General features: G+C 44.2%; 2 protein-coding genes across 2 annotated transcripts in view; one reads left to right on the top strand and one right to left on the bottom strand.

Moving 5' to 3' along the window:
• The window catches only part of RRAS2 (RAS related 2), a 147,200-nt gene extending 137,850 nt beyond the window's left edge, over positions 1 to 9,350 (bottom strand). Inside the window, exon 1 of the mRNA XM_033207684.1 lies at positions 9,283 to 9,350. The gene's annotated coding sequence lies outside the window, so the exon portion shown is untranslated. The remainder of the gene's footprint in view (positions 1 to 9,282) is intronic.
• On the top strand, positions 9,135 to 10,124 carry LOC117081561 (transmembrane protein 230-like). The gene has a single exon (XM_033207686.1). The coding sequence runs from the start codon at positions 9,262 to 9,264 to the stop codon at positions 9,622 to 9,624; it is 363 nt and encodes a 120-aa protein (XP_033063577.1). The 5' UTR covers positions 9,135 to 9,261; the 3' UTR covers positions 9,625 to 10,124.
• Positions 10,125 to 13,567: the final 3,443 nt, after the last annotated feature.

The raw sequence follows: 13,567 nt of genomic DNA, 5'->3' as shown, positions 1-13,567 counted from the left end.
CAATTTCTAGTCCTGCAAGTTCCGTTCATAAGTGCCCAATACAGGCGTACAATTTTAAATATTTTATACCACATTTTTACTGTGTATTTTCTACGTTTAGATGCACAAATACCATTGTGTTACAATTTACTACAGTAATCAGTACAGTAACATGCTGTACAGGTTTGTAGAGATGGAGTTTTGGAGTTTTGCCATGTTGCCCAAGCGAGCCACCCGCCTTGGCCTCCCAAAGTGCTGGGATTACCATGTGTAAGCCACTGCACCTGGACTGGGACGTTATATATTTTTAAATATTTTCCTTTTATGAACAATGTGTATTTAATTTCCCATGTGGGTAAATATATCTATTGGAGAAATTCCTACAGGTAGACTTGCTGATATGAGCATCTGTAATTTGGGTATATCTTGCTATATTGAGGAGGGACCTGTTCTTGAATACATATGGAATAGCACCCTGAAACAGTTTCAGAAATAGCCGGGAGAATCCATGAAGACAACTTTTTTTCTGGCAATTAATTGGTGGAACTTAGTGGTTTGGGCATAATAATTCGGGTTACGTTTAGATCTCCTGAGTGATGGTTACTTATTATAAGACTTCTCATGACAGACACTCCCAGTTGTCTCCCTAAATACATTCACCTCTTCTTTCATAATAATAGAGGTTAAGCTGGGCAAATGGCCATTCATTTCCTGGTCAGTTTGCAAGTAGAGGTGACCTTGGAATTAACCTATGACCAATGGACTATGAGTGGAAGTGAAGGATGCAACTTTGCCTCACTTGTTTTTGTTTTTGTTTTTTTAAATCACTCACCCTGGACTTCTACTCTCTCCCCTTCTTACAAGCTGAAACGTGTTTGGGTCTATGGCCCATCTTTGACCATGCAGATTGTGATGGTTAATACTGAGTGTCAACTTGATTGAAAGATGCAAAGTATTGATCCTGGGTGTGTCTGTGAGGGGGTTGCCAAAGGAGGTTAACATTTGAGTCAGTGGACTGGGGAAGGCAGACCCACCCTTAATCTGGAGGGCACCATTTAATCAGCTGCCAGCAAATATAAAGCAGGCAGAAAATGTGAAAAGGCGAGGCTGGCCTAGCTTCCCAGCCTGCATCTTTCTCCCGTGCTGGATGCTTCCTGCCCTCGAACATCAGACTCCAAGTTCTTCAGTTTCAAGACTCAGACTGGCTCTCCTTGCTCCTCAAGCTTGCAGATAGCCTATTGTGGGACCTTGTGATTGTGTAATTAATACTTAATAAACATATATATATACACACATATATATATATATCCTATTAGTCTGTCCCTCTAGAGAACCCTAATACACAGATGAAGACAATGGCATTGGGGATGACAAAACAGTAAGATGGAAGGAACTTGGAATCCTTAATGACGATGTGGATCAGAGAGGCTTTGCCGTTCTGGCCTGCTTACCTTGGGGTGCTTTTGTTAGAGAGAAATAAACTTGTATTTTCTGAAGTCATTGTATTCTGGAACCTTTTTAAAGCTGCTAAAAGCAACTTAGCCTTTACCCTAACATCCATTCAATATTTTTTTGGAAATAGGCTATCTCTTAGAGCACTGCCCTCACTGTTTGAGCAAAATAATTTACATATGCATATATATTCTGTCTATTTAAACAGGAATTTAAGGGGGCTAAGCACTGCTCTGCCACAGAACAGGCAAGTCATTCCTTCCTTTCACAATATGTGTTGAAGCCAGGCACAGTGGCTCACGCCTGTAATCCCAGCACTTTGGGAGGCTGAGGCGGGCAGATCACTTAAACCCAAGAGTTCGAGACCAGTCTAAGCAATATGGCAAAACCTTGTCTCTACAAAAAATACAAAAATTAGCTGGTAGTGGCATCCACCTGTATCCCTAGCTCCTCAGGAGGCTGAGGTGGGAGGATTGCTTGAGCCCAGAGGTTGAGGCTGCAGTGAGCCAAGATCATGCAACTGCACTCCAGCCTGGGTGACAGAGCGAGACCCTGTCTCGAAAACAGTATGTGTTGAGCATATACTATGTGATAGGTACATTGCTAAGTGCTAGGGATACATTGGTGAGCAAAACCAACACTGTCCCTACCTTCATCCAGTCTGGGGGAGGAGACAGACATTATTCAAACAGTCACACAAATGAATATGTTGTCACAAAAGGAGTGAGTGTGAGGGAAGGTTGTGTGAGATGGGATAGGAGAGGCAGGCAGTGTCCAGATCACGCAAGGCGGTAACAGCCATGTGAACGCTGCATGATCTGCACCTCTAAGTAGCTGCTGATAAAACGATCTTCTTGATAGCTTCACTCTGCCCACCCAACCTCACCTCATTTCATTCCTTTAACAAATATCTATAGATTACCTACTTAACTGACAGCATAAGGAAGCCCTTCTGATCTCAGGAAGACAAAGCGCTGGACCTCAGGAAAACCTTAGGCATCTTGCACATATTTCTCCAGAAAGAGACATTCTCCACTGAGACTGGATATTTAGCTGAAGTTAGGATGATGCCCGGGAAGGCATGAGTTTCTGCTCACTGAAGGCATTCAAGAACAAGCAGGATCAGTCAAACTAGATTTGGAATTTGGGTATGGAACAAAGGTTTGGGACCTTGAGACCAAACAATTCCTCAAGGTCAGCAAGGTGGGGCAGAACTGGAGCAGGAAACCACAGCCTGACACATTTCCTTCTGAATTGGGGTGAGGCGAGAACTGCTGCCACATACCCCACCAGAGTCCCATAATGAGTTCAGGCTTCACCTGTGCTGGTACGGCCTGAGTTTGAGAAAGAACTTCTCACTGCTTGCCAGAGGCTAGAACAGTCCTTCTCCTGCCTCCAGAGAGCCCTGACTTAGCCTCCCCTTTCCTCAAAGATCTCCAGGAAGGCTAAGGAAGATGCTGGATTTTCCATTAATATCACTATTCAAGAAATAGCAAGATGATGGAGTAGAAAGAGGACTGGCAAGGTGCAGTGAGTTGAACCTGCAATCCAAGCTAATTGGGAGGCTGAGACAGGAGGACTGCTGGAGCCTGGGAGTTTGAGGCTGCAGTAAGCTAGGATCATACCACTGCACACCAGCCTGGGCAACAGAGAAAGGCCTAGTCTCAAATAAATAAACAAAGAAATAAACAAAGAAAGAGGACTGGATGAGAAATCTGATCACAGCCCTGGGATGCTGACAACTCACTTTCCCTCAATTTACTAATCCATAAGAAAGGATGCAGAGTGGAGGAAGGGGACTAGATGACCTCTCACACTCTACAGTGGTGGTTCTCAATGTGTGGTCCCCAGTCAAGCAGCATCAGATTTACCTGGGAACTTGTTAGAGATGCATATTTTCAGAGTCCACCCTTGACCTACTGAATCAGAAACTCTGGGGTGGAGCCCAGCAGTTTGCAAACCATTGCTCTATGGCACTGTCTTTATGGCACCCAGTACCTCCTAAGCCTGCACCCTGCCCATGGCAGAGCATGTGATAGCATGGCAGGCCACTGTGCTTTGCACAGCTCTGAAGAATGCCCTTCACATTTCAGGCATTGTAGATCTATAGTTATTAAGACAATTTTCTGGTAAACAGAAGTAACATGTCTTGAAGAAGGGACACAGTTTTCTAACTGAACTGGAGGTGAGACTTGCAGGGGCCAGATTCAGGGCAGTCTGGGCTTAGCTGTGAGACTCCCCACACCTTTCCTCCTGGGCTCTGCTGCTGTGGTGCTCTTACTATATGAAAGCCTGAAAGGAGAGATCTCACTGGAACCTGCCTCCCCTCACCAGCCCTTCTCCAGAAGGGATGTGTTTCTGGTCCAGTGATGCAGAACCAGAAGGACTCTTGGAGACTTCCTCACCCAATCACTTCACTTTACAAATGAGGAAACTGAAGCCCAGGGAGATTAAAAGACTTGCTCAATCAAGGATACAGAGAATGAGTGACACAGTCAGGATAAGACTCGGGTCTTTTATTAGAGATATAGCCCTGCCAACATCTGCATTTAGTGCCACCCAGCCCCAATTCTGAACATGTTTCTTCTTTCAATTCCACCTCCCGCGTCTATCCCCAACACACACACACACGCTCACACACATATGCTCACACACACACGCTCTCACACACACACACTCACATGCACACACTACCCTAGGGCTCTCACAGTTCCCTGCTATCTCCCTTTCCATACCCAATATGGAGGAAAGGATGTGAAATTCAGTCCTCTCTAAAGCCCATAGGATTGATGCTAACTCCAAGGACAGTCTTGGGCAGTATAGGGAGTTGCTTTTAATTGGAAACAAAGCCTCCAGGTAAGGTAAGGGTCCACTGGCTTATTTTTAGGCATTCGGAGCAGTTAGGGAAGGTGTACTGGAAATGGACAATTTCCAGGCCTCCCTCCCCTGCCACATGGCTGAGTAAAACCCATTCTGCCTGCCTAGGAGATTCACAGGACCTGTGCAGCCACCGCCCACCCCGATCCCTGCCAAATTTGGGAGGCAGCAGATTTAGTTATTTAACTCAACTCTGAGTCAGAGGTGGCCCAAACATCAGAGCCCAGGCCAATGCTGTCAGGGGCAAAATTGCAAAATGATCCCCTTCGTCCCCAACCACATCATCCCTGAGTTAGTAAGACCCAAAGCAGAAAATCAGAAATTTCCAGCAGCCTCTGCAGCAGACTTCCTCCCAAGGGACTGCACTACTTTTTGTGGCTCTGAGACCCACATGACTTTTGTCCTTCCCTCCCTTGCTGCAGTGTCTCTAAATGGGGGAAGGAATAGAAGAGGTCTGGCTGGGGGCATGGAGGGAAAAGAATGTTTTTGCCCCAACCAAGCAATCATAACCATCTGGGAACTTCTGGCTATAGAGGGAGTTAATTTAGGTCACAGATCCAGCACCCCAAGAGCTGAAGCCTCAGGGAGAATCAGAGCATCACAGATTTGGGCACCTAGCTAATGTAGACATTATAGGATGGTAGTTAACACATCAACTAACTCCACTGTTACACACACAGCCCTTCCTAAGGGTAAATATTCTGCTCCTTGTCTCTGCAAAAGGCAGCCAAAGGAAGCCCTGTTTTTATCATGTGACCCTATCACCCTTTGGCCACAACTGACTGGACAAGTGGAAGTGGGAAGCTAAATCCAAGTGCAACAAATCCAATAGTTACATGTGGTTGGTGGTTACCATAAGGGACAGCACAGATACAGTACACTGCCATCATTTCAGAAAGTTCTATTGGACATTACTGGGAGATAGGCTCCCCCATTATCTTCTTTTGTTTTGTTTTTGTTTGTTTTGTTTGTCATTCACCAATGATCCCATTATCTTCTATAATAGTGATAGGCAAACTTATCCTGTAAATGGCCAGATAGTAACTATTTTAGGCTTTGAAGGCTATAAATCTCTGTTACAAACTACTCAAACCTGCCATTGTAGCATGAAAGCAAGCATAGACCATATATAAACAAATGAGGATGTCTGTGTTCCAATAAAAGTTTATTTACAAAAAAAAAGACAGTAAGCCATATTTGACCTCTGTTTAGTTTGCTGATCCTTGCTCTACCACACCACCTTATTTGTTTCTTTCACATTGCTAAGTGTTTTGTAATAACTTGTTTACTGTCTCTCTCCCCATATCAGACTGGTAGCTCCATGAGGGCAGAGCCTATGTCGATTTTGCTTGTTAGAGAGAATCCAATACTGACATGTAGTGTAGGCTTAATAAAACTTTGTTGTTTGACTGAGTGAATAATGTGCCATTTACTGGACTAGGGAATGCCAAAGAAGGAACAGTTTTTGAGAGAAGATGATGATTGTTTTTAGGGACATGCCCATGTTATTATCATTTCTTATTTTTATTACTCTCTCTGGAGTCCCATTCAGCTCTAACCTTCTTTAAATCTCACTAGTTTTGAGGTCAGTGATGTTTTTCAGAGTAGTTGCTTTTTGGACTCACTCTCTGGGAGGCTGTAATTGGAGGTCCAGCCATGGAGGGGATTCCCTGGTACATCCACCATGAGCCAAAGCAGCAGGAAGAAGATTTGGGCCTGGCCTGTCCCTCCCACATATTTGTCAGCATTGGCTCCAAGAACTCAGATTCCTTTCCCATTCTGTTTGGGCTCAGCTAAATTAGAAAGACCAAATCTGTGACTTAAGGAATTACTTCATGCAGAATTTTCAAAATTTCAGTCATTCATGTGCCCCCTTCACAGTTTTTACTGCATTTCCATACCACCCACACACAGGCTTACTTAATATTTTCAGCCCTTTCAACATTTTTAATGTTCAAATTAAATTGGATCACTCCTTGCTCAAAAAATCAAACAGCCTCCCATTGCAGAGTAAATTTCGGAGCTCTTACCGCAGTCCGCAAGGCCCAACGTCAGCTGGCCCCTGGCTACTTCTCTGACCTCATTTCTGCCATTCATTCAGTCAGCCACACTGACCTCGTATTCTTGGAACATTCCAAGCAAGCTGCTGCCTCAAAGCCTTGGCTCAACCTACCTAGAATGCGTCACTCCTCACACATCATTCCTCAGAAGGGCCTTCCCTGGCCACCCTATATAAAATATAAAATAGCAGCTGTTTTTGCTCTTCCAAATAAGTTTTAGAATCAGCTAGAAAAATTTCACACACACACACACACACACACACACACACACTCAGAATATTGATTGGGATTGCATTAAATTTCTAGAATAATTTGGAAGAACTGACATCTTTATCATATTGAGTTTTCTTCCTATCCATGCGGATCTTATTTGTTTAGGTTTTACTTTATAGTTTTCATTAAAATTATATAATTTTCTTGATAAAGACTAGGCGTACATCTTTTATGAAATTTGTTTCTACACGGAAACAATGTTGTTGCTTTTTAAAGGTTATCTTTTAAAAAATATATAGAAAATGCTTGCTATAATCCTGTTCTTATTTTTAATATTATTTATTTATGCCCTCTCTTCTTTTTTTCATGGTAAGTCTTACTGGTATCAGAGGGATGTTAAAGAACTACTAGCACCTAATGGAGACATACTTCTTGATATTATAAAAAGTATTGAAAAGGAATGAAAAAGGGGGTAATTATTTATTCTTTAATGCTGATATTCATGTGGAAACTTTAAATTATTTTCTGTCCTACCAATGCTATGTGACTTCCACACAGGGAAACATTGATTTATTAAATGTCATAACCCCAATGAAATGCCTTTAGGGCTGTCAGCTGCTTTGGCTCACCTCTGGGCCTGTCTTTAGCTTGGGAGTAACAGACGGATCTGGGTTAGGAGACATGGGTGTGAAAGATATCCCAGAGAAGAGGGGGATCCTAGAGTCTGGATAAGCTGGGAGGCCGCCTCTCAACACCTCAGAGACATGCTGCCTCTATGAGAAGTTGTGCACACAGAGGGGTTGCCTAGGGCAAGGATTGAAGGTGGAGGGAGCAGGGGGTGGCACGGGCCTCCCTCCCTTTCCCCACCAAAGACTCAGGCTCTGGGTGTGAAGCAGGAAATGGGGTCTTCTTAGAATTGTTGAGGTTTCCTGGAAGCCTGTGAGAACTGAGACCATCTGGCTTTCTAAAGTTCACTTTCTGGTGGAGGAGGGATCCCCCTCTGGGGACATAGGCTCACTAGTTATAGATACTGAGGCCCTGGGGGTACTGATGCTGGACTGGAGGAAGAGGCTGTTAGCCCTGGACTCTTCCAGTCTCCACTGCTGTTTACCCATGACCACAGACTCCCTGTCCTCTGGTCAGTCTTTGTAACCTGTGCTTGTTAAATCAAACTATGTGTTCTGGGAAATACAAGCATTTTAAGGCTCCGCCTTATCTGATAAACCCTTGAACTGAAGAAGGCAGGAAGCCACAGACTCCTGGGTGGGCAGCACCTACCTGGGTTTACCCCCCACCTCAGAGGGGAAGGCAGCTGTTCTGAGTCATCAAGTAAGCCTAACAACTAGCACCCACTTACACGTTCACATCATCAGAGAGGGAGGTGAAGGCCAAGTTGAATGCCTGGAATAGGGGCATCAAGAAGAGCAAAGGCTTTGGGACGACAGGGCCCAGGTTCTAGTTCTGGCTCTTCCACCTCCTAGCCATATCTCTTCGACAACCTCTCTCAGTCTCTGAAAGTCAAATAACACCATGGCGTAATGCAATCCTGCTAAAAAAATTGTAGACTAGGTGCAGTGGCTCACACCTGTAATCCCAGCACTTTGGGAACTCAAGGCAGGAGGATCATGTAAGGTCAGGAGTCTGAGTCAAGCCTGGCCAACATGGTGAAACCTCATCTCTACTAAAAATACAAAAATTAGCCAGGCATAGTGGTGTACTCCCACAGTCCCAGCTACTTGGGAGGCTGAGGCAGGAGAATTGCTTGAACCAATGAGGCAGAGTTTGCAGTGAGCCCAAATTGCGCCACTGCACTCCAGCCTAGGAGACAGAGCAAGACTCTGTCTCAAAAAAAAAAAGGTAATATTTTGTAAGCTCATATTGATTTTATAATTGAGAAAAGAACAATAGTCACAGTTTATTGTAAAGTGCTAGACAAATACATGTTTTCTATTGTTATTTTTATCATTGTTCCTTTGTCCAGTCCTAGAGCCAGAAAATATCACCTAAGAAAACAATGCCTTATTACATGTCCCTTACTAGAGGCAGACAAATTTTAGGGTGGGAGTGGTATGGGAGAAAGCAGAGGCTTTTCTCTTAAAATTTAAAAATATTCATACCAAAGAGGACTTCAAAGAGGATACAAATCCAGGGCCCGGCGCAGTGGCTCACATCTGTAATCCCAGCTCTTTGGGAGGCCAAGGTGGAAGGGTCACTTATGCCCAGGAGTTTTAGACTAGCCTTGGCAACACAGCAAGACTCCATCTCTACAAAAAATAAAAAATTAGCCAGGTGTGGTGGTGTGGGCCTGTAGTCCCAGCTACTTGGGAGGCTGAGGTGGGAGGATCACTTGAGCCTGGGAGGTCGAGGCTGCAGTGAGCCATGATCATACATCTGCACTCAGCCTGGGTGACGGAGTGAGACCCTGTTTTGCAAAAAAAAAAAAAGAGGATACAATTCCAGGAAGCCATGGAATGGTAGACACCGAAGCACCTACAGTAATACACTCCATATAGATTTCTCAAACATGTATGTAAAAACATAAATGAGGCACTGATCCTGGCTGGGGCAGGCTGAGTGGCCCTTAAGCGGGCTGTGCCATGCGACCTCGGGTGCTGCCAACCGTGGGCGAGCTCTGGGTGTGCGGGCGGCCTGGCGCGGCGCTCCGCTGTGTCAGCGTGTTATGATGCCGTCCCATACCAACCTGGCTACTGGAATCCCCAGGAGTAAAGTGAAATATTCAAGGCTCTCCAGCACAGACGATGGCTACATTGACCTTCAGTTTAAGAAAACTCCTCCTAAGATCCCTTTTAAGACCATCGCACTTGCCACTGTGCTGTTTTTGATTGGCGCCTTTCTCATTATTATAGGCTCCCTCCTGCTGTCAGGCTACATCAGCAAAGGGGGGGCAGACCAGGCCGTTCCAGTCCTGATCATTGGCATTCTGGTGTTCCTACCGGGATTCTACCACCTGCGCATCGCTTACTACGCATCCAAAGGCTACCCTGGTTACTCCTATGATGACATTCCAGACTTTGATGACTAGCACCCACCTAATAGCTGAGGAGAAGAGTCACGGTGGAACTGTCCCAGCTTTAAGATACCTAGCAGAAACTATAGCTAAGGACTAAGGAATTCTTCTGCTTGCAGATGTTTAAGAAAATAATGGCCAGATTTTATGGGTCCTTCCCAAAGATGTTAACTGAACCTACAGTAGCTAATTAGGACATGCTCTGTTTTTCATCCCTTGGCACTGGCAAGAGCTCCTGACAAGTTTTTCCACAGGAATATGTATCATGGAAGAAGAGAGGTTATTCTGTAATGGAAAAGTGTTGCCTGCCACCACCCTCTGTAGAGCTGAACATTTCTTTTAAATAGTCTTCATTGCCAATTTCCTCTTATAGCAAATGGAAGAATGTAGTATGGCTAATTTCTTATTACTAAGTAATTTATTTTAAACATATCTGAGTATATTATCCTCTACACTTACCCCTACCTTCATGTTCCAGTGGAAGGCCTTATTAAAATCAAAGATCAGTGAGTTCAAAATAAATAAATAAATAAATAAATGAAGTTCTCAAAAAAATGAGATGTCCTGTCTTAAATCTTTGCAGAATATAAAGGTCACTCAGGTCTTTTAGCTCTATTTGAACACAAAATATTTAATATTTTGCATGTAGAGAATAAGAGGTAATCAGCATGAAAAGGGAGAAGAAAAAGATTTGTAATCAATGCTGTGTAGGAAGAAAGCAAAATGACAAATATGAGCCTACTCCGCAGATGGATATTAGAGAGACTGAGAGATAGACAAGGGGCAAATAAATAGAGAGACAGAGCAGAAAGAGGAGAAATGAATCTGTGAAAGCTGAGACCATTCCCAGGCCCCGTAGCTGGGTGACAACCTCTGAGATGATCCAAGGAGTCTGGCTCTGGTTAGAAGACTTTATTCACTCAACAAATTGTTATGTTGTGCATTCTGTGGGTCAGGGCTCTTCTAGACATTAGAAGTGCAAAACTGAACAACTCCAAACCTCTACCTTCATGGAATTTATATTCTAGAGGGAGGCAGATTGAAAGAAAGGGTTTATATTTCTGTTTGGGGAGGAGATTTTTTTTCTCTGTTATGATGAATGTGAACAAGGAAGCATGTTGTCACAGTTGCTCAGGACACAGTGACACAGCCATCTCTGGACAATGAGGGAAGCTAGCCTGTAGACAGAGCCAATACAAAGAAGAGGGCAGAGCTGGGAGCACTACAGAGAAATGGAGTCAGAGCCCTGATTATTCCATGCCTGGGGCCTGCTCTACTTCAACACTCCCCGTTGTGTGCTGTGAAGAATCTCCTTACTGTTTGTGCCAGTTCGAGTTAGGTTTTCTGTTCCCTGGTCCTTAAAGGTTCTTCACTGACAATAAAAATAATAGCAGCTAACATTTCTTGAGAATTGGCTTGTGCCAGGCTCACACTTTATATTGGTAATTTTTAAAAATGTTCTAAACAATCTTACAAGGCAAATGCAACTACTGTGCTTATTTGCAAGACACAAGTGATTCTGCTCAAGGTTAAGTTGCAGAATGAAAATCTTTCAGAGCTCAGAGCCTGTGTTCTTAATCACTGTGGTGATTCCATCCATATGTGAGGCACAGGAAACGAGGAAGGAGATTGTGAAGAAGCCCCAGGAAGAAGAGTAGCTAGAGATATTATTAACTATATTAATATAATTATATAATATTGCTCTCTCAGCCTGGAATACCTCATCCCTGGGACAGCTTTTCTCTGCCTAGGAACTTCTTTTTGTTCTTTAAGAACTCAACTCAGATCTATCTTCTCCTCTAAGAAGCTTCCCCACATTCCCAACTCCCCAAATCTCCAACCTTCTGGAATCCCACAGAAATGTGTTCAGATTTCTATTGTAGCCCAGGTTATTTTATAATATGTTTGTTTTCATACCTTCTCCTTTTACTAAACTCAGAACTCCTTGAGGGCAAGCACTTTGACCGGTTATTCCCTGTGGTTCCTGTGCTCAGCTTAGCTCATCGTAGGTGCTCAGGAAAAGTGGGATTGAATGAAGTGAGCATCCATCCATCAAACGTCACACCTTGAGCACCCTCTGTCTTATCAGGTACTGTGCTAAGCCCTGAGGAGTTATATGGTTAAAAAGATCAGGCTTTTGTCCTCTTTAAGTTTATAAACAAATTGAGGATGGGTTCATATCTTTCAATTATACATTACAGAAACCCAACTCAAACTAGCTTAAGAAGTAAAAAAAAGGGTGTGGGTAGGGGGCAGAATTAATTTGCCCCAGGCATGTGATCAGGAGAAAGCTGGGCTCAATCTCTAATCCCAGAGGTGGATCCTGTTAGATCTCAATTAGTCTAAGTCAATTATGGCTATCCAACTCCATTTACCAGTGAGTGCATCAGGAAACCAGGCTTAAGATTACCTCCAGCTTCAGGAATCACTGAATCTAAGATCCAAGGATGTCCAACAATATTATTCTCAAAATTACATCTCTTTCTATAACTTGCTTTTGTGTAGCTGCATTCTCAGGATTTTTTTTTCCATGTGAAAGTACTTACAGCTCCATGTTTGCATGCAATCACAGCAATTAGAGCTGCTTGTTCCAATCTTTCCAGCAAAAGTAATTCCCAGTGGTTCATCTGCCCTTCACAGAACCGTTCACAGTGACTCTGATTGAAAAGGCCTAAGTCACATGCCTGCCTCTGGATTTTTGAGGTGGGGTTAACCCCTCCAAATCACATGGACTAAAAGAGGGAAGGTGGTCCACCAGAGGAAAATCAAGTTGCTGTTACCAAAAGTGGGAGATGATGCTGGGCAGGCAAAAACCAACATGTCCTCCACAGGGCAGATGCCCTATACACTAATAATAATGGCAAGGCTAGTAGTGATGCCTTTCTTGAGAGCTTACAGTCAAAGATTAGATAGAAGAAATGGATCACTTCAAGGACAGCTGTCCATGAATGCCTCTTAGGAGAAAGCCTATGTACTGGGTCTTCTGGATAGGTAGAATTATGGTAGGTGAAGATGAAAAAGCCTTTCAGATAATGTGAAAAGGCATGAACAGAGGCAGAGAGGCAGGGATACTTTGGAGGTTTTCCAAGTTTGGTAGGAAATTTTGGGAATTAAGTCTGGAACATTGGTCAGGGGCTAGACCCATAATCTAGTAATGTACTGGCCTGGCGCGGGGGCTCACGCCTGTCATCCCAGTACTTTGGGAGGCTGAGGTGGGCGGATCACAAGGTCAGGAGATCGAGACCATCCTGGCTAACACAGTGAAACCCCGTCTCTACTAAAAATACAAAAAAATTAGCCGGGCGTGGTGGCAGGCGCCTGTAGTCCCAGCTACTTGGGAGGCTGAGGCAGGAGAATGGCATGAACCCGGGAGGCAGAGCTTGCAGTGAGCCGAGATCGCGCCACTGCACTCCAGCCTGGGTGACAGAGTGAGACTCCGTCTCAAAAAAAAAAAAAAATTCTAGTAATGTACTAACCCTTTATTCAGATGTCTTTCATATATAATCTCAAAAAGAGTATACTAATTTTGGTGGAGACTAGGAATAGGACAATTCTTCCCATGTTACCGATTGAGTGTTAGCCAGTACGAGAGACACCTGCTGAGAGAGAGATCATGGTGCCCAGACAGAACAGCACGAGTACCCCAGTGTTCTGCCTTTCAGTCCAGGACTGTGCCCCTCCTCCCAACAAACTCCCTCTCCTCCACAAAGAGTGAAAATGAAGTCTGGGGTTGGAAGGCACCAGGACAGCAGCTGTGGCTCAGCCCCATGGCCAGCCCGAAGGGGCCTCTGGAGGAAGCTGTGGGAACTACCAGCTAGGCAGAGAGCAGGTATCTGACTTGCATAATGGCTAAGAGCCAGCTCCAGAGTCAGACAGGTCTGGCATTTATGACCAGTTTCATGACACCATGTTACCTTGGACAAATCATGACTTTTCTGAGCCTTAGTTTCCCCATCTC

Source organism: Trachypithecus francoisi, unplaced genomic scaffold (assembly GCF_009764315.1).
Source record: "Trachypithecus francoisi isolate TF-2019V2 unplaced genomic scaffold, Tfra_2.0 Lachesis_group8, whole genome shotgun sequence".
NCBI classification, from domain to species: domain Eukaryota; kingdom Metazoa; phylum Chordata; class Mammalia; order Primates; family Cercopithecidae; genus Trachypithecus; species Trachypithecus francoisi.
Note: the sequence above shows the minus strand (reverse complement) of the source record. Positions and strands in the feature narration are given on the sequence as shown.